The 18,408-nt window shown below is 38.9% G+C and overlaps 1 protein-coding gene across 8 annotated transcripts in view; it reads left to right on the forward strand.

Annotated features, from left to right (window-relative positions):
- SP110 (SP110 nuclear body protein) overlaps positions 1-18,408 on the forward strand; it is a 61,028-nt gene that overhangs the window by 32,027 nt on the left and 10,593 nt on the right. For 5 of the 8 annotated variants that reach the window (XM_012524073.4, XM_012524072.3, XM_004455455.4 and 2 more), the window contains one exon: positions 1,472-2,311. The exons of 1 other annotated variant lie outside the window; for it this stretch is intronic. In XM_012524073.4, coding sequence (XP_012379527.1) covers positions 1,472-1,555 — 84 coding nt within the window. In that variant the 3' untranslated portion in view covers positions 1,556-2,311. Of the gene's footprint in view, positions 1-13; positions 230-1,471; positions 2,312-18,408 lie in introns of those variants that run through there. 2 more of the 8 variants (XR_011649187.1, XM_071216066.1) reach the window with 2 other exon arrangements.

Below are 18,408 nucleotides of genomic sequence, written 5' to 3' on the forward strand. Positions count from 1 at the left end.
TAAGTTTTATTAGAAAAGACCTGGATATTTGGATGACTGACAACCAGATCCATTGACTGAACTGCCTTCTCCTCCTCAACCTTCTGTACATGCTTAGGTATGTCCTCCAAACATGGTTCCCACTCATGAGCTTCCCGTTAGATGTGAACTTCCAGCAGAGGCAATGCTGCCTTTCCTATCTTGTCCTGGAGGCTGGTCTGACCCTTGCCTGGGTTTCATCAAGGTTTATAATGCATTTATTTCATAAACCATCTTTTCTATACTTATTTGAAACACCTTGATATGTCTAAGGATATTCATTACAGTATCATAAATATTGTACCAATATTGTAAAATAAATTGGTACAGCAACACAATGTTTTTTTTTTAAAAAAAGATACAGATTCATAAATAATTGACTCATTCTCAGTCAATGTGAAACCACTAAAGGGTTTTGAGGTCACCAGAGCTTTTTGAAGCTTAAGCTGATAACAATATGTATGGTAGGAGCCCAGTTTTTTTAATGTGACTACAGAGATATGACTGTTTAGTTTGCAAAAGTCTGCTAAGGCAATATACCAGGAATGGGTTAGCTTTTTTTTTTTACACTTTTTTTTAAAAAGAAGCTTTAGCTTACATAAATATTACATAAAAAATATAGGGGATTCCCATATTCCCCACCCCCTCCCTCCCACACTCTCCCACATTAACAACATCTTTCATTAGTGTGGTACATTTGTTACAATTGATGAACACATACTGAAGCATTGCTACTAACCATGGACTATAGTTTACATTATGGTTTACACTCTGCCCCACACAATTTTATAGGTTATGACAAAATGTGTACTGGCCTGTATCTATCATTGCAATGTCATGCAGGACAATTCCAATGTCCTGAAATGCCCCCATGTTACACCTATTTGTCCCTCTCCCTCCCTCAGAATCTCTGGTGGCCACGGGCTTTATATCAATGATAAAAGTTCTTCCATTGCTAGAATAATAAGTCTATACTAGAATAATACTGTCTGCTTTAGTCCATTGTTCATTCCCCATTCTTTAGGATTTTGAGATAGTAATGCCAACTGTGTTTCTAATTGTGAGGGGGCTTAGATCCCATGGGGCAGATGGATGGAACTGTCTTGCTTGCAGTTGCAGACACTCTTTGTTCCTTGGGATGATAGGTTTTCCTCATCATCTCCTTGTTAGTTGTCCTGGGTAAGTCCAATGAACTGGAGAATAGGTGTTGCAAGTCTGCTGAGATTCAGGGCTCAACTGGCAAATGAACAAACCAAAGATTTAAGTCTTTGGGACATGTATTTAACAAGAATACTGCTAATTATAGGTTCAAGTAAAAGGGACAGAAGAGCCACATGTAGGAAAACTATAAATGAGTCTAACTCTGTTATACTGAGGAGCTTAAACTCCAAAGTAAGGCCTACTGAAAGAATGCCAAATTCCTGACCTTTTCTGCCCTGCTTATACTGTCTAGATGTTTCTAGAGCCTTCAGGATCCCCACTGTTTGAGGCATTGTTTCCTGTGCCAGCCAATGAGAGCCTGCTGAGATGTGCATAAGCAGAACCTCTGGAATGATCTCCCAGCTCACTCTGAAATCTCTTAAACATAAAAGCTCATTTGTATTGACTGTTTCTCCCTTTTGGTCAAGATTTTTTTCCAGAGGCATTGCCAGTTGATGCTTGGTAATAATCCCTTGGTGCCAGGGACGCTAACCCCTGGGACTAATGTCCTACACTGGTGGAAAGGTAGTGCATTTCTATGCTGAGTTTGGCTTAGAGAGAGACCACAATTGGCAACAAGGAGGCTTTCAGGAGGTAACTCTTAGGCAATAGACAATACTAGGCTAAGTTTCAATTTCACAAGAAAAGGTTCGTAAGTGCAATTATCAATATCAAGGGCCTGGCATAATGGTCTGTCTTCCTTCATTAGGCACGGCCCATGTACTTGGGGATACCTGCCATTCTATTAAAGACTGTAACAGGACTCCCCAGGATGGGAATTTAATATTCTTTCAGTTATTGTGTGGGTCTCCACCCACGGAGACAATGCCCCATGAACACTTGAACATATCCATGTGCCTTTGAGGCATGCCCCAGGTGCACCTTTCACACATCCTCCCACCACCAACACCCCACACCACTGATCCTCTCCTGCCACAGTTGTGACCCTTCAGTGATCCAAAACCTCTCCAGAAATGAAGTAAAAATAAATAAATAAAATTAATAGGAAAATAAAATAATTTTAAAAATAAAAAATAAAATTCAATAGTAAAAAATTAAAAATTTTTTGAAATAAAATTTTTTATACATTGTCTTTCATCACTATTAGATCTGTTATCTTGTATGTGCAGTGACAATTTCTTCTGTATGTTCCCCCAGTGTCATTTTTTTTTCATTTTATATTCAAAGAAGCTTTAGGTCACAGAAAAGTCATATAGAAACTAGAGGGGATTCCCATAAACCCAGTGCCTCCCCTTTTCCACTCTCCCCTATTAATAACATTTTATAAGTATACAGTACATTTGTTACAATTGGTGTACGAATATTGAAGGATTGCTACTGCCATGGTTAATGACTGACATTATGGTTTACATTTGCACCATATACTTTTATAAGTGTTGATGGAATTTTAAATTGCCTGTATCCATATTTCAAGATCATGCAGAACAATTCCAATGCCTAAAAATTCCCTATGTTGCAAATATTCTGTTCTTCCCATCCCCTCCCCTTGGAACCTATGGTAACCACTAAGTTTCAGTTTTTGAATAATTAAGATTGTTAGTTACTTGCAATAATATTGAGGACTTGACATATTGGTTCTGTCCTCTTTTATTAGGCACTGCCTATGTTCTCAAGGGATTCTTGTCCCTATAATTGAGAACATAGCAGGGCTCCCCAGGATGGGAGTTTATTATTTTCTTGTTCATTGTGTGGGTCTCTCCCCATTGAGATAACACACTATAACAAAATGAACAGTTACATATTCCTTAGAGGCATGCCCCAGGTGCACCCTATCCCGCATATCCCCCTAAACCCAACGCCATGCACCAGTAGCCCTCCTTGACCATATTAGCCAAAAGAACACTCCCACCATTGTACTTTTAACCACAGACCTGCAAATCCCCAGAGTTCATCAGCTCCTTCCTCCAACCCTCCCCCCAGTTCCATGGATAATCCAACCCATCCCTACCACTAGACCCCCTCACAGACCAGCACCAACAAACCCAATCACATCACTCCACCACTCTCATGCCCATCCACTGCCCAAACACACCTGTCCACCTTATCATGGATTTTTGCTCTTACGGGCATCTGCTGACCAACCTCTACTCCCTTTCTGCCTCCTGTTAACTTGTCTTTCAGACTCTAACTCAATTTTCTTAAGTCATATCAGTGAGGTCATGTAATATTTGTCCTTCATTGACTGGCTTAATTCACTCAACATAAGGTCTTCAAGATTCATCCATGTGTTAATACTGCATTCCTTCTTACAGCAGTGTAATAGTCCATTGTATGTATATTCCACAGTTTGCTTATCCATTTATCTGTTGATGGGAATTTGGGTTGCTTCCAACTTTTGGCAATAGTGAATAATGCTGCTATGAACATTGCTGTGCATATATCTGTTCATGTCCCTGCTTTCAATTCTTCTGGTATATACCCAGAAGTGAGATTGCCGGATCCTGTGGCAGTGCTATAGTTAGCTTCCTGAGGAACTGCCAAACTGTCCTCCACAGTGGCTGCACCATTCCACATTTCCACCAGCATAGGTGTTCCCTTCCCTTCACACCTTCTGCAACATTTTTATTCCTCTGGTTTTTTTATAGCCACCAGTCTAATAGGTGTAAGTTGATATTGTAGTTTTGATTTGCATTTCCCTAATAGCTAGTGATGTTGAGCATCTTTTCATGTGCTTTTTAGCCATTTGTATTTCTTCTTCAGAAAACTGTCTATTCAAATCTCTTGCCCATTTTTTAAATGAGTTGTTTGTCTTTTTATTTTCGAGATGTATTTTTATTTATATGCTGCATATTAGGCCCTTATTGAACAGATGGTTACCAAATATTGAGTAGTTTACCTTTTCACTTTCTTAATGAACTTGTTTGAAGGGCAAATGTTTTTAATTTTCAGGAATCCCATTTATCTATTTTTTCTTTTGTTGCTTGTCCTTTGTGTGTAAAATTTATGAAACCATTTCCTATTACAAGATGCTGCCCTACATTATCTTCTAGGAGCTTTATGGTCTTAGCTCTTATATTTAGGTCTTTGATCCATCTTGAGTTAATTTTTCTATAGGGCATGAGATGGTGATCCTCTGTATTCTTTTGGATATGGATATCCAGTTCTCCAAGCACCATTTGAGAAGAGGCCATTCTCTCCCAGTTGAGTGGGTTTGGTGGTCTTGCCAAATATTAGTTGACTGTATATGTGAGGATATATATCTCAATTCTCAATTCTTTTCCATTGGTTGGTATGTCTATCCTTGTGCCAATACCATACAGTTTTGACCACTGTAGCTTTGTAGTATGTTTTAAAGGCAAGTAGTGTGATTCGTCCAATTTCATTTTTTCTTTTCCAATATGTCTTTGGCTATTCAGAGCTACTTGCCCTTCCAAATAAGTTTCATAATTAGATTCTCCAATTCATAAAAATGTTATTGTAATTTTTATTGGGATTGCATTACATCTGTAAATCATTTTGGGTAGGACAGACATCTTAATGATATTTAGTCTTCCAACCCATGGAATATTCTTCCATTTATTTAGGTCTTCTTTGATTTCCTTTAATAATGTTGTATAGTTTTCTGCATACAAGTCCTGTACATCCTCAGTTAAGTTTATTCCTAGGTGTTTGAGTCCTTTAGGTGCTACTGTAAATGGAATTTTTTTTCTTGATTTCCTCCTCAGATTGCTCTTTATGGTGTATGGAAATGCTACTGATTTTTGCATGTTGATCTTATATCCTGTCATTTTTCCAAACTCATTTATCAGCTCTAAAATCTATGCTATAGATTTCTCAGGGCTTTCTATGTACAGGATCATGTCATCTGCAAATGGTGAAATTTTTACTTCTTCCTTTCCAATTTGGATGACTTTTATATCTTTTTTCTGGCCTAAGTACTTGAGCAAGTACTTCTAATACAATGTTAAATAAGAGCTGTGACAGTGGCATCCTTGTCTTGTTCCAGATCTTATAGGGAAAACCTTAAGCATTTCACTATTGAATTTTATATATATATACTCTTTATCATGTTGAGGAAGTTTCCTTCTATTCCTATCTTTTGAAATGTTTTTATCAACAAAGGATGCTCTATTTTGTCAAATGTTTTTTCTGCATCAATAGAAATGATCATGGGATTTTTTTTCTCTTGACCAGTTAATATGGTGTATTACATTGATTGATTTTCTTATGTTGAACCATCCTTGCATGTCAGGGATGAAACACACTTGGTCATGGTGTATAATTTGTTTGATGTGTTATTGAATAAAATTAGCAAGTATTTTGTTGAGGATTTTAGCATCTAGTTTCATTAGAGAGATTGGTCTGTAATTTTCCTTTCTTGTGACATCTTTATGTGGCTTTGGTATTAGGGTGATGTTGGCATCATAGAATGAGTTAGGCAGTGTTTCCTCCACTTCTACTTTTTGGAAGAGTTTAAGCAGGATTGGTGTTAGTTCTTTCCAGAATGATTGGTAGAATTCACCTATGAAGCCATGTGGTCCTGGACTCTTCTTAGTTGGTAAGTTTTTGATGACTAATTCAATCTCATTATTTGTGATTGGTCTGTTGAGCTCATCAATTTCTTCTTTTGTCAATGTAGGCTGCTTATGTGTTTCTAGAAATTTGTCCATTTCAAATAAGTTATCCGTCTTTTGGCATACAATTTTTCAAAGTATCCTTTTATGATACTTTTTATTTCTGTGGGATCAGTGGTAATATCCCCTTCCTCATTTCTTATTTTATGTATTTGCATCTTCTCTTTTTTCCTTTGTTAGTCTAGCTTAGAGTTTGTCGATTTTATTAATCTTCTCAAAGAACCACGTTTTGATTTTGTTATTTTTTCTAGTATTTTCTTGTTTTCAATTTCATTCAGCTCTTCTATAATCTGTTATTTCCTTCTTTCTACTTGCTTTGGGATTAGTTTGTTGTTGTTTTTTTTCTAATTCCTCCAGGTGTGCAGTTAGGTCTTTGATTTTAGCTTTTCTTCTTTTTCAATATAGGCATTTATGGCTATAAATTTTCCTCTCAAATCTGCTTTTACTGCGTTCCATAGGTTTTGATATATTGTGTTTTCATTTTCATTCATTTCAATGTAGTTACTGATTTCTTTTGCAATTTCCTCCTTGACCCACTGATTTCCTAAGAGCGTACTTCTTAACTTCCATATCTTTGTACGTCATCTGGTTCTCTGCCCCTTACTGGTTTCCAGCTTCATTCCATTGTGGTCAAAGAAATAACTTTATATAATTTCAGTCTTTCTGAATTAATTGAGAGTTGTTCTGTGGTCTAGCATGTGGTCTATTCTGGAGAATGATCCATGTGCACTTGAGAAGAATGTTTATCCTGCTGAATTTGGGTGTAATGTTCTGTATATGTCTATTAGGTCTAGATCCTCTAACGTATTACTCAAATTCTCTGTTTCTTTATTGGCCCTCTGTTGAGGTGTTCTGTCTAATGATGATAGTGGTGTATTGAAGTCCCACACTATAATTGTAGTGGCATCTATTTCTTCACTTAGTTTTTCCAATATTTGCCTCCTGTGTTCTGAGGTGCCTTGGTAAGGTGCATAAATATTTATGATTGTTCTTTCTTCTTGTTAGATTACCCCTTTTATTAATATATAGTGACCTTCTTTGTCTCTTAGAATAATTTTGCACTCAAAGTCTATTTTGTCCAATATTTTTTTAATTTATTTATTCATTTTTTAAAAAATATTACATTCAAAAAATATGAGGTCCCCATTCACCCCCACCTCCCCCACCCCACCACTCCCCCCATAGTAACACTCTCCCCCATCATCATGACACATCCATTGCATCTGGTGAGTACATTTCTGGGCATCGCTGCACCCCATGGCCTATGGTCCACACCATAGCCCACACTCTCCCACGTTCCATCCAGTGGGCCATGGGAGGACATAGAATGTCCGGGAATTGTCCCTGAAGCACCACCCAGGACAACTCCAAGTCCCGAAAATGCCTCCACATCTCATCTCTTCCTCCCATTCCCCGCACCCAGCAGCCACCATGGCCACTTTTTCCACACCAATGCCACATTTTCTCGATTATTAACCACAATAGTTCATGAATAGGATATCATTAAGTCCACTCTATTCCTTACTGTATTCCTCCTTCCTGTGGACCATGGCTTGGTTGTGTCCATTCCACATCTATGTCAAGAGGGGGCTTGGATTCCACATGGATACTGGATGCAATTCTCCTGCTTTCAGTTGTAAGCACTCTAGGCTCCATGGTGTGGTGGTTGACATTCTTCAACTCCATGTTAGCTGAGTGGGGTAAGTCCAATAAATCAGGGTGTAGGAGCTGAAGTCTGTTGAGGCTCAGGGCCTGGCTATCATATTGTCAGTCCAGAGATTCAAATCCCCTAGATATATCTTAAACCCCAGCACCAAATACAATTCCAGTAAAGTAGCATGAAAGGCTTGTGAAGAGATCACATCTGAGTCCAGCTCCATCACGCAGAAACACCAGCTCCAAAGAAGGGCCAACTGACATGGCAGTGAACTCAATCTGCCATGACCATAGAACCTGTGGGTCTCTTTAGCCCTCAAAAGAACCAATACCTGGGGTTGTATCTACTTTATCTGTCTCTGGGACTCTGCTCAGGTGTGCATAAGGGCAATCCTTCTGACAACCTCCAGACTCTTTTTTAGAGACTCATAGCCATATAAACTCATTTGTCCTTTCCATTTCCCCCTTACTTTAGGTCAAACAGCATTTTTAACTCCTGTTATTATATGTAGACAGGGATATTCTGCTGGTCCGCGTTAAACCTTTAATTCAAAGTCATTTTCTAGTTGCATCATCAGCTGGTACTTGGTAGTGATCCCTCGGTGCCAGGGAGGCCCATCCCCGGGTGTCATGTCCCACGCTGCGGGGAAGGCAGTGCATTTACATGCTGAGTTTGGCTTTGAGACTGGCCACATTTGAGTAACATGGAGGCTCTCAGGAGGGAACTCTTAGGCACAGTGCTGCTCTAGGCCTTGCCCTTATTTCAGGTATATAGGCTCACAAGAATAGTCATTAGTATCAGGGGCTCACTGTTGGACCCTCATTCCTTCCTGGTCCTTGCCGTTTCACTTGGGGGACTGCCGCTGCTCCCCTAGGGACCACAACAGAGCCCCCCCCCCCCCCGGCCAGGAACCCAGTACCCCCCCCCCACTGTTGTTTTTAATTGTTTCCACTATGAGTATATCCAAACATTTCCATGCACCCTGGACACATGCCCTGTATAACTCCATGTCAACCATATGTCCTCTGCCAATAACATCCCATACCAGTATTCCTCTGCTGCCATTGTTGAACCACTCTGTGATCCAAAACTTCCTGAACAGTGAAGCCCAATATAATGTCAGGTTCCCTTAATAGTAAAATGGAATATAGCAATGAGTTTAAAGGTTAGATATAGAATATATATTGATTTGGAAAAATTCTGCATCCTATCTTTTTCTTTTCTTTTTTCCCTAATTATTGAGCTTCTTTTCACAAAAGCCTTAGATCACTGTAATTCATATATACAATATACAGTAGTCCCACATATCCATTATAAAACCTTTTCCCTTCCACAGAGATAATCTTTTAACTTATTCATATCATATTTACTGAAACTGATGTACAGATATTGAGACAATAGCTTTCAAACAAGGTAACATTTGTGTTTACATTGTGGCTTATACTTTAGGCTACAGTTTTCTAAATTTTTTAGTTATCCTATGTTTTACATATGGTTTACATTATTAGTCTGTTGTCCCCTATATGTTTTTGGTGTAATATTACATGTTTTATATCCATCCTTGTGTACTCTTGTGAAGCACTTCCCTTGCCCTCACATTTACTCTGGTTCCATCTATTCAATATCTATTTCCCCCTCCCCTTGGGGCCCACAGTGACATTCAATCTTCTTTTCCTGAGGAGCCACATTCAGAGATACTTGCAACAGTGCTGAGGGCCTGACCCGCTCAACTGCCCTAATGCCCTGGGAGCCACCATTTCTCTTGAGAGATACAGTTCCCTCTATTTGATGGCATTAGTCCTCCCCAGATTGTGGGTCTACCTTCACTCTCATTACATGGGTCTCTACCCAATGGTATAACCCACTCTGGCAAAATGAGCATTCATATATTCCCTAGGAGTCTGTCCTGCGTCAGGTTATCCCCTTTGAGTATCTTAAACAGGTAACTTCCCTAATTATATTTTGAAAAGGTTTTCTCAGCATTATACTCTCAACCAACACCTGACAATCTCCTATGTTTGTGTGTTGCTCCACCCTCCCCCCAATTTCTTGGGCAATATTACCCATCCGCACATCCCTAGCCCCCCTCAAACCCCCAAAGCCCCACCCAAAGGTAACCCTATGCCCCCATTTTATCCCTTCCTTGTACACATACTTACCTCCAGCTTATCATAGATTTCATCCATGTAGATGTCAGCTTACATTCTTCCTCTACCCCCCAATTTCCTGTAAGCCTATCTTCCAGTCTCTAGCTCTCTGAGGCAGCTTGCTTATTTCATATTATTGAGGTCATGTAGTATTTGTCCTTCAATGCCTGGGTTGCTTCACTCAACATAAGGTTCTCAAGATTCATCCATGTTATCATGTGTGTTTGTAGTGTATTTGTTATACAATAATTTTACAATAGGTGCTGCAGGGAACACCTCACATTTGCTGGGTTTCCTCATCCTCCGTTGCCTCATTTCTGTGTGAATTGATTTTGGCTACCTACACTATCCCCTTTCCCCCACATCTTGATATCCTCCATCATCTACTGTCTCTCCTATATTCCACCTCCCTTTCTTTGATCCCCAAATTGTCTAACTCTTAATTTCTAATACCTTTGTTTTGTTTTCTGTCTTTTATCCACTCTTGAAACTATTGCCTTTCTTTTCTCTTTCCCTCTCTCACGAAAACACTAGCCTATTAATTCATACCATATTCCTCCCATATTCAGTCGACTACCTCATTATAGGTACTCTACTTACTGCTATAACCCTACACAACTTACATGAATCTAATATCCATCCTCCCAGATCTCATATTGTTGCTCTGTTAACATTTATTACCAATACTACTTTAAACATTTTCCTTTCTTACACAATTGCCTTTCCCTGGCCCTAATACTTTCCTTCAAAGTGAACTCAACCAGCAATAAGAAATTAGAATAAGAAGAACAAAGTGACAAAGAGAAGATATAATACTTACACAAAAACAACAGCTAATTAATCCCCAAGACTAGACAAAGAAGCTAAGGAACTGATTAAACCCGTCAAGATAAAATGATGACCAGACAGCAACAAAAATCTACAAACCAAACCAGTAATCAGGAAAACATGGCTGAATCCAATGAACAAACTAAAAACCAGGAAGGGGAGCAGAACTTTGCACAAGTAATTAAAGATCTCAGAACATATATCACAGACAAATTTAATGAAGTAAAGGAAGAGGTTAACAATATGAAGACAACACTTGGAGGGGAAATTGCAGACATATGCAAAAAGATAACAGATATCATGGGAATGAACATCACAGTTCAAGAAATCAAAAACACACTTGCGGCAAATAGCAGCAGATTAGAAGAGGCAGAGCAGAGATTAGCGATGTGGAAGACAGTACATCGGAAATCAAACAGATAGTAGAATTGATCGATAAAAAGACAGAAAAAATCCAGCTAGGACTTAGGACCTGAATGACAATGCAAAACGCACAAACATATGTATTATAGGCATCCCAGAAGGAGAAGAGAAGGGAAAGGGATCAGAAGGAGTGTTGCAGGAAATAATGGCTGAAAACTTCCCAAATCTACTGAGAGAGACAGATGTACATATCCAAGAAGCACAACGTACCCCAAATGTCATAAACCCCAACAGGCCCACCCCAAGAAATATACTTGTCAAATTATCCAACGCTCAAGACAAAGAGAAAATTCTAAGAGGAGCAAGAGAAAAGAAAACCATCACATGTAAGGGAAGCTCCATAAGATTAAGTGCTGATTTCTCATCTGAAACCATGGAGGCAAGAAGGCAGTGGTATGATATAGTCAATGTACTAAAGGAAAAAAATTTTCAACCAGGAATACTCTATCCAGCTAAACTAGCATTCAAAAATGATGGAGAGTTCAAAATATTCACAGATAAACAGAAATTGAAAGACTATGCCAACAAGAAACCTCCCCTTCAAGAAATTCTAAAGGGAGTTCTGCAGGAAGAAAGGAAAAAACAGGACAGGCAGAGCTGGAGGAAAGTGTAAGAGCAACAAAAAAGACAAAAAGAAGAAAAAACAAACAAACAAAATATGACAAACACAAGTCCAGTCAAAATGTGGCTAACATAAATAATTCCTTGAAAGTAATAACACTGAATGTTAACAGATTAAACTCACCTATCAAAAGATTCAGACTGGGACATTGGATAAGGAAATATGACCCATCTATATGCTGTCTACAAGAGACACATCTTAGACCCAGAGATTCATGGAGGCTGAAAGTGAATGGTTGGAAAACAATCTTACAAGCAAACAATAACCAAAAAAAGGCAGGAGTAGCTATATTAATATCAGACAAAATAGACTTTAAATGCGAAACAATTGTGAGAGACAAAGAAGGATACTACATATTAGTGAAAGGGACAATATCTCAAGAAGACCGAACAATCATAAATATTTATGCTCCTAACAAGGGCGCCTCTAAATACGTGAGGCAAACGCTGGAAAAACTAAGTGAAAGAATAGATGCATCTACAATTATAGTGGGGGATTTTAATACACTACTATCAACTCTGGACAGAACAACTCAAAAGAGAATCACTAAAGAAAAATATATTTGAACAGTATAGTAGAGGAGCTGGATCTAATATACATATACAGATCATTACATCCAAACACAGCAGGATATACATTTTTCTCAAATGCACATGGATCATTCTCCAAGATAGACCAATGCTAGGCCACAAAGAAAGGCTTAATGAATTGAGAAAGATCGAAATCATACAAAATAATATCTCTGACCACAGTGGAGTGAAGCTAGAAATCTGCAAAGGCCAGAGGCCCAGATTTCACACCAAGATATGGAAATTAAACAGCACACTCTTAGAAAAACAGTGGGTCAAAGAGGAAATCTCAAAAGAAATCAATGACTACCTTGAAACAAATGATAATGACAACACAACATACCAAAATTTATGGGATGCAGCAAAAGCAGTACTGAGAGGGAAATTTATAGCCATAAATTCCTACATCAAAAAAGAAGAAAGAACAAAAATTGAAGAACTAACTGCACATTTGGAAGAATTAGAAAAAACAACAACAAAGTAATCCCACAGGAAGAAGAAGGAAGGAAATAACAAAGATAAGAGCAGAACTAAATGAAATAGAAAATAAGAAAGCACTTGAAAAGACAAACAAGACCAGGAGCTGGTTTTTTGAAAAGATCAATAAAATTGACAAACCTTTAGTGAGACTAACAAAGAAAAAAAGAGAGAAGATGCAAATACGCAAAATAAGAAATGAAAAAGGAGATATCACCACTGACCCCACAGAAATAAAGACTATCCTAAGAGGATACTTTGAAAAACTATATTCCAACAAAAACGACAATTCAGAGGAAATGGACAAATTCCTAGAAACACATAAACAGCCTATATTGACGAAAGAAGAAATTGAAGATCTCAACAAACCAATCACGAGTAAAGAGATAGAATCAGTCATTAAAAACCTCCCAACTAAGAAGAGCCCAGGGCCAGATGGCTTCACAGGTGAATTCTACAAAACATTCTGGAAAGAACTAACACCAATCCTGCTGAAACTCTTCTAAGAAATTGAAACAGAAGGAACATTGCCTAACTCAGTCTATGATGCCAACATTACCCTAGTACCAAAACCAAACAAAGACACCACAAGAAAGGAAAATTACAGACCAATTTCTCTAATGAACCTAGACGCAAAAATACTTAACAAAATACTTGCTAATGGTATTCAACAACACATTAAATGAATTATACACCATGACCAAATGGGATTCATTCCAGGTATGAAGGATGGTTCAACATAAGAAAATCAATCAATGTAATACACCATATAAACAGATTGAAGGAAAAAAATCACATGATTCTATCTATAGATGCAGAAAAAGCATTTGACAAAATACAGCACCCTTTCTTGATAAAAACACTCCAAAAGATCAGAATACAAGGAAATTTTTTGAACATGATAAAGACTATATATGAAAAACCCACAGCCAACATTGTTTACAATGGAGAAATCCTAAAATCCTTCCCCCTAAAGTCAGGAACAAGACAAGGATACCCACTCTCTCCCTTCTATTTAACACTGTCTTAGAAGTACTTGCTCAAGCACTGAGGCAAGAACCAGATATAAAAGGCATTCAAATTGAAAGGAAGAAGTCAAAATTTCATTATTTGCAGATGACATGATCCTATACATAGAAAACCCTGAGAGGTCTACAACAAAGCTTCTAGAACTCATAAATGAGTTTAGTAAAGTCGCAGGTTATAAGATCAATGCGCAAAAATCAGTAGCATTTCTGTACACCAATAATGAGCAAGATCAGGAGGAAATCAAGAAACAAATACCATTCACAATAGTAAATTAAAAAATCAAATATTTAGGAATAAATTTAACTAAAGATGTAAAAAACTTATATACTGAGAACTATACAAGACTGTTCAAGGAAATCAAAGAAGACCTAAATAAATGGAAGAATATTCCCTGTTCATGGATAGAAAGACTAAATATTATTAAGATGTCTATCCATCCAAAACTGATCTACACATTCAATGCAATCCCAATAAAAATCAACACAGCCTTCTTTAAGGAACTAGAAAAACTAACTATGAAATTTATTCAGAAAGGAAAGAGGCAGTTTTATTTTATTAAGATAAAATAAAATAAGAAGAAAATGAGGGACAAGAGAAAAGAGAGAGGAAAAAAAAGGAGAGAGGAAAGAAAGAAAGAAAAACAAGGGTGGGTAAAGAAAAGGGAGGGGAACAAGTAAGGAAAAGAAAAGGAGATATAGAACACCAACAGCAGCAACAACAAAAAAACCCTAAATAAATGAATAAAAAAAAAAAAAGACCTTGGGGGATACAATGGGAGAAAAGACTAGGAAATAATGCAATATTAGCAACGAGGACAATAAAAAATAAAAAATTAAAATTAAAATTAAAATTTAAAAAAACACAAACGTTGAGGGCTAGGACAATCAAGAACCTCAGATGGACCTCAGGGCATGGTGGATTCAGGGATGGAAAGTCTGTGATATTGCAGACTCAAGAGGTATGAGTCTCTGGGGTGTGGGCCACCAGGGTTTAAGGGACACAGACCTGGCAACCTCAAATCTGGTTAATAGGGAGCCTGGGAGCACCGTAGTGCAACACAGCCTTCAGGGATCCCTGCAGCTGGGTGCCAGCCCTATGGGAGCGGTCACGGCCTCCAACTCTGATCTATGTTTCCGAAGCCCGCAATTCCCCTTTTCACTAGGGTCTCTTCTGTGGCTGTATCACCAATTCGACTTCAGGACACTTCCCGCCCTGCAGGCCCCCGAAACAACCAGTTGGGGGCGCCTCTATATTGCAGCCAATTTAAGGACACTGTAGATCCACAGCTAGGCTTAGGGGGCGGGGCTCTAGCCAGAAGCGCTGTATCAGTGTCTGAAATCAAAAATCCCATGCCTCGCAAAAAATTTCCCTGATCAGCTTCCAGCCACCTCCCACCCTGCCGTCCCCCGAAATAGCCTCCTGGTGACGTCTCTTTGCTGTGAGTGATTTCAGGCCACTGCAGATCGGCAGCCGGCCTTGGGGGTGGGGCTCTAGCCAGAAGCGCTATTATTTGTGTCCGCAATCAAAAATTCCCTGCCTCGCAATAAAACTCCCATCTATCTCCCCAAATCAGTCTGCAAAGGCCTCCTGCCCTGTTAGCCCCCCAATAGCCCGCTCAGGGCTTATGAATTCCCCAGTACCACAGAGCCTCCAGGAATTGCAGCTGTGGTGCCGGTGTTACTTGATAAGGTGATGTCATATGACTGTATAGACATTTAAATATATACAAATATATTATATACACTAATATATTAAGTATATATCAAATATATATGCTAATTACAATCCAAAACCACTGGGATTTTTCTTGTCTAACTCCATTCCACATTTGTCTCATTTCTCCCATAGTGAGAACCTTGACCCTAACAATATCAATATATTTATAAAATTCATTTGTTCAGTCTTAAAATACACTGACAATAGTTTCAGAATTGCTACACCCATACCACTATGAAAATAAACTAAGCTGAATTCAAAATCTGTATGGACTGTATTTTAGTTTGTTATACTTTTACTATACCATTGCACAAAACACTTTGTAGGGTTTCGCATTTGTGTTATAACTGAGATTGGTCTATAGTTTTTGTGTACTCTCATCAGATTTAGGGTTATCTTTGCTTGGTAAAATAACTTAAATGCTTTCTACCTTTTTAGATGCTCTGGAATATTTTATCATGTTTAAGCAACTCATAAAACTCTATGGCCTAGAGTTCTTTGTGAAAATAGTATTGCCCACATCCTCTGCCTTTTAATGGTTATTAGACCATTCAGATATTCTATTTTTTTTTTAAGATTTATTTATTTATTTCTCTCCCCTTCCCCCCACCCCCGCCCCAGTTGTCTGTTCTCTGTGTCTATTTGCTGCATCTTCTTTGCCCGCTTCTGTTGTTGTCAGCGGCACGGGAATCTGTGTTTCTTTTTGTTGCGTCATCTTGTTGTGTCAGCTCTCTGTGTGTGTGGCGCCATTCCTGGGCAGGCTGCACTTTTCTTTCACGCTGGGCGACTCTCCTTACGGGGCGCACTCCTTGCGCATGGGGCTCCCCTACGCGGGGGCACCCCTGCGTGGCACGGCACTCCTTGCACGCATCAGCACTGCACATGGGCCAGCTCCACACTGGCCAAGGAGGCCCGGGGTTTGAACCGCGGACCTCCCATGTGGTAGACGGACGCCCTAACCACTGGGCCAAGTCCGCCGCCCTCTATTTATTTTTGAACAAGTTTTGCTTTTATATTTTTCTAGGAAGTCATTCATTGCATTTGTAGTTATAATTGATAGAGTTGGCACTTTTTCTGACATCTTAATTTACCTTCTCTTTTTAAAACTTCCATGCTATTTTTGGAAGGCATTGTAGCAGTTTCTCCTTATTCTAATATTTACCTGTAAATTTTCCAAACACCTTTTTAATTTATTATTTTAAATGTCAGAGTCAAAAGCAAAATTATATCTTTAATGTACTACATATTTAAGACAAAGTGTTTGCCCACTTTCATACCCTTCCACTCTCTAAATCCCTTCTACCTTTTTATTATTTCTTAACATAGATATGCATTATTAAATTTATCTTTTATACTATATAAATATTTTGTGCTATTAAATTACATTTTGTAAATCATTATTTTGTTATTTTTACATTATATAAACTGTCGTGTCAAATGTTATATAACATAATTAAAAAGCAAACATTTAAAATCTGTGCTATTTTATAATCCATACTTGGAATAATATAAATGCATCTCTGCTTTCATGGTTTAAGTTTCCCTTATTGTTCTTTCTTGCCATGACTTCCATTTATTTCTCTTTTGCTCTCTCTTTCAGTCAACTGAAGTCTATCTTTAAGTGATTTTAAAAGAAGAGGACATAGGTATTAAGTTTTCTGTGTCTTCGCATATCTCAGAATGTCTTTCTATTGTTTTCATAGATTAATGATATGTTTTGCTACAAAATATATTTAATCACAACATTTTTAAAAAAGATTTATTTACTTATTTATTTATTTCTCTCCCTTTCCCTACCGCCCCCCCCCCCAGTTGTCCATTCTCTGTGTCCACCCGCCCCACATTCCTCTCTGTCCACCCCTGCCGCCGCCAGCAGCACGGCAACCTGTGTTTCCCTTTGCTGCGTCATCTTGTTGTCTCAGCTCTCTGCGTGCGCAGCGCCATCCCTGGGCAGGCCGAACTCCTCCTTCGCGCCGGGCGGCTCTCCCCACGGGGTGCACTCCCTGTGCGCGAGGCTCCCCCATGTGGGGGACACCCCAGCGTGGCACAGCACTCCCTGCACTCACCAGCACTGCGTGTGGGCCAGCTCCACACGGGTCAAGGAGGCCCAGGGTTTGAACTGCGGACCTCGCATGTGTCAGACAGACACCCTAACCATTGGGCCAAAGTCCGCCTCCCTAGCCACAACTTCTCACCTTCAAAATTGATTTAGACTTCGTTCCATTGTCTTTAGGCATTTTGTTCTGCAACTTTAAAGTTTAAGTCCAGCCAGAATTCAGTTTATTTTTTAGTATGTGGATGCTTAGGGGATTTTCCCCTTTGATCCTTATAGTTCTATATTTTAGTTTCCCTGTTGCTAAATGAAATACAATGCAGTGGGTTGGCTTAAACAATGGGAATTTATTGGCTCATGGTTTTGAGATTAGGAGAAGTCCAAAATCAAGGCACCATCATGGTGATGCTTTCTTCCCAGAAGACTGGCATTCTGGGGCTGGCTGCCAGCCATCCTTGGTCCTTGGCGCCTCTGCCACATGGCAACGCACACAGCAGCCTCTCCTGGCCTCTCCCTTCTCTTCTGCTGGCTTTTAGCTTTCAGCTTCTCCCTCTGACTTTTGTGTCTGACTTTCACTCTGCCTATAAAGGTCTCCAGTAATCAGATTAAAGCCCAACCTGATTCATTTGGGACACATTTAACTGAAGTAACATCTTGAAGATAACTTACTTACAATGGGTACACACCCACGGGAACAGATGATGTTTAAGAATGTTTTTTTGGGGTACATAGCTCCAAACCTCCATTTTATGTATTAAGTCATTTTTGCCAGGGTAGGTTTTGATATAGCTTGCCTGAGCCCCTTTGATAGACATACCTGGTTCTGTTTTCATCTCCGTTAAATCTTTCTGATCCATTTGTTTTGGGCTCACTTTCAAGAACCTCTGTTATCCATATGCTGGCAATCTGTTCACTGTCTTCCATATTTACCATTTTTTAAAAAAGTTCCAGAAGGCTCTCCTCCTCTTAGGCCATTCGTATAAGTCACAAGTATGTGAAAATATTTGCCGCTGGACTGTCAATTTTTTAAGCCTAAAGAATTTTTAGCATGTTGATAATGCTAATTGCAATCCA

Source organism: Dasypus novemcinctus, chromosome 7, assembly GCF_030445035.2.
Source record: "Dasypus novemcinctus isolate mDasNov1 chromosome 7, mDasNov1.1.hap2, whole genome shotgun sequence".
Classification (NCBI taxonomy): Eukaryota; Metazoa; Chordata; class Mammalia; order Cingulata; family Dasypodidae; genus Dasypus; species Dasypus novemcinctus.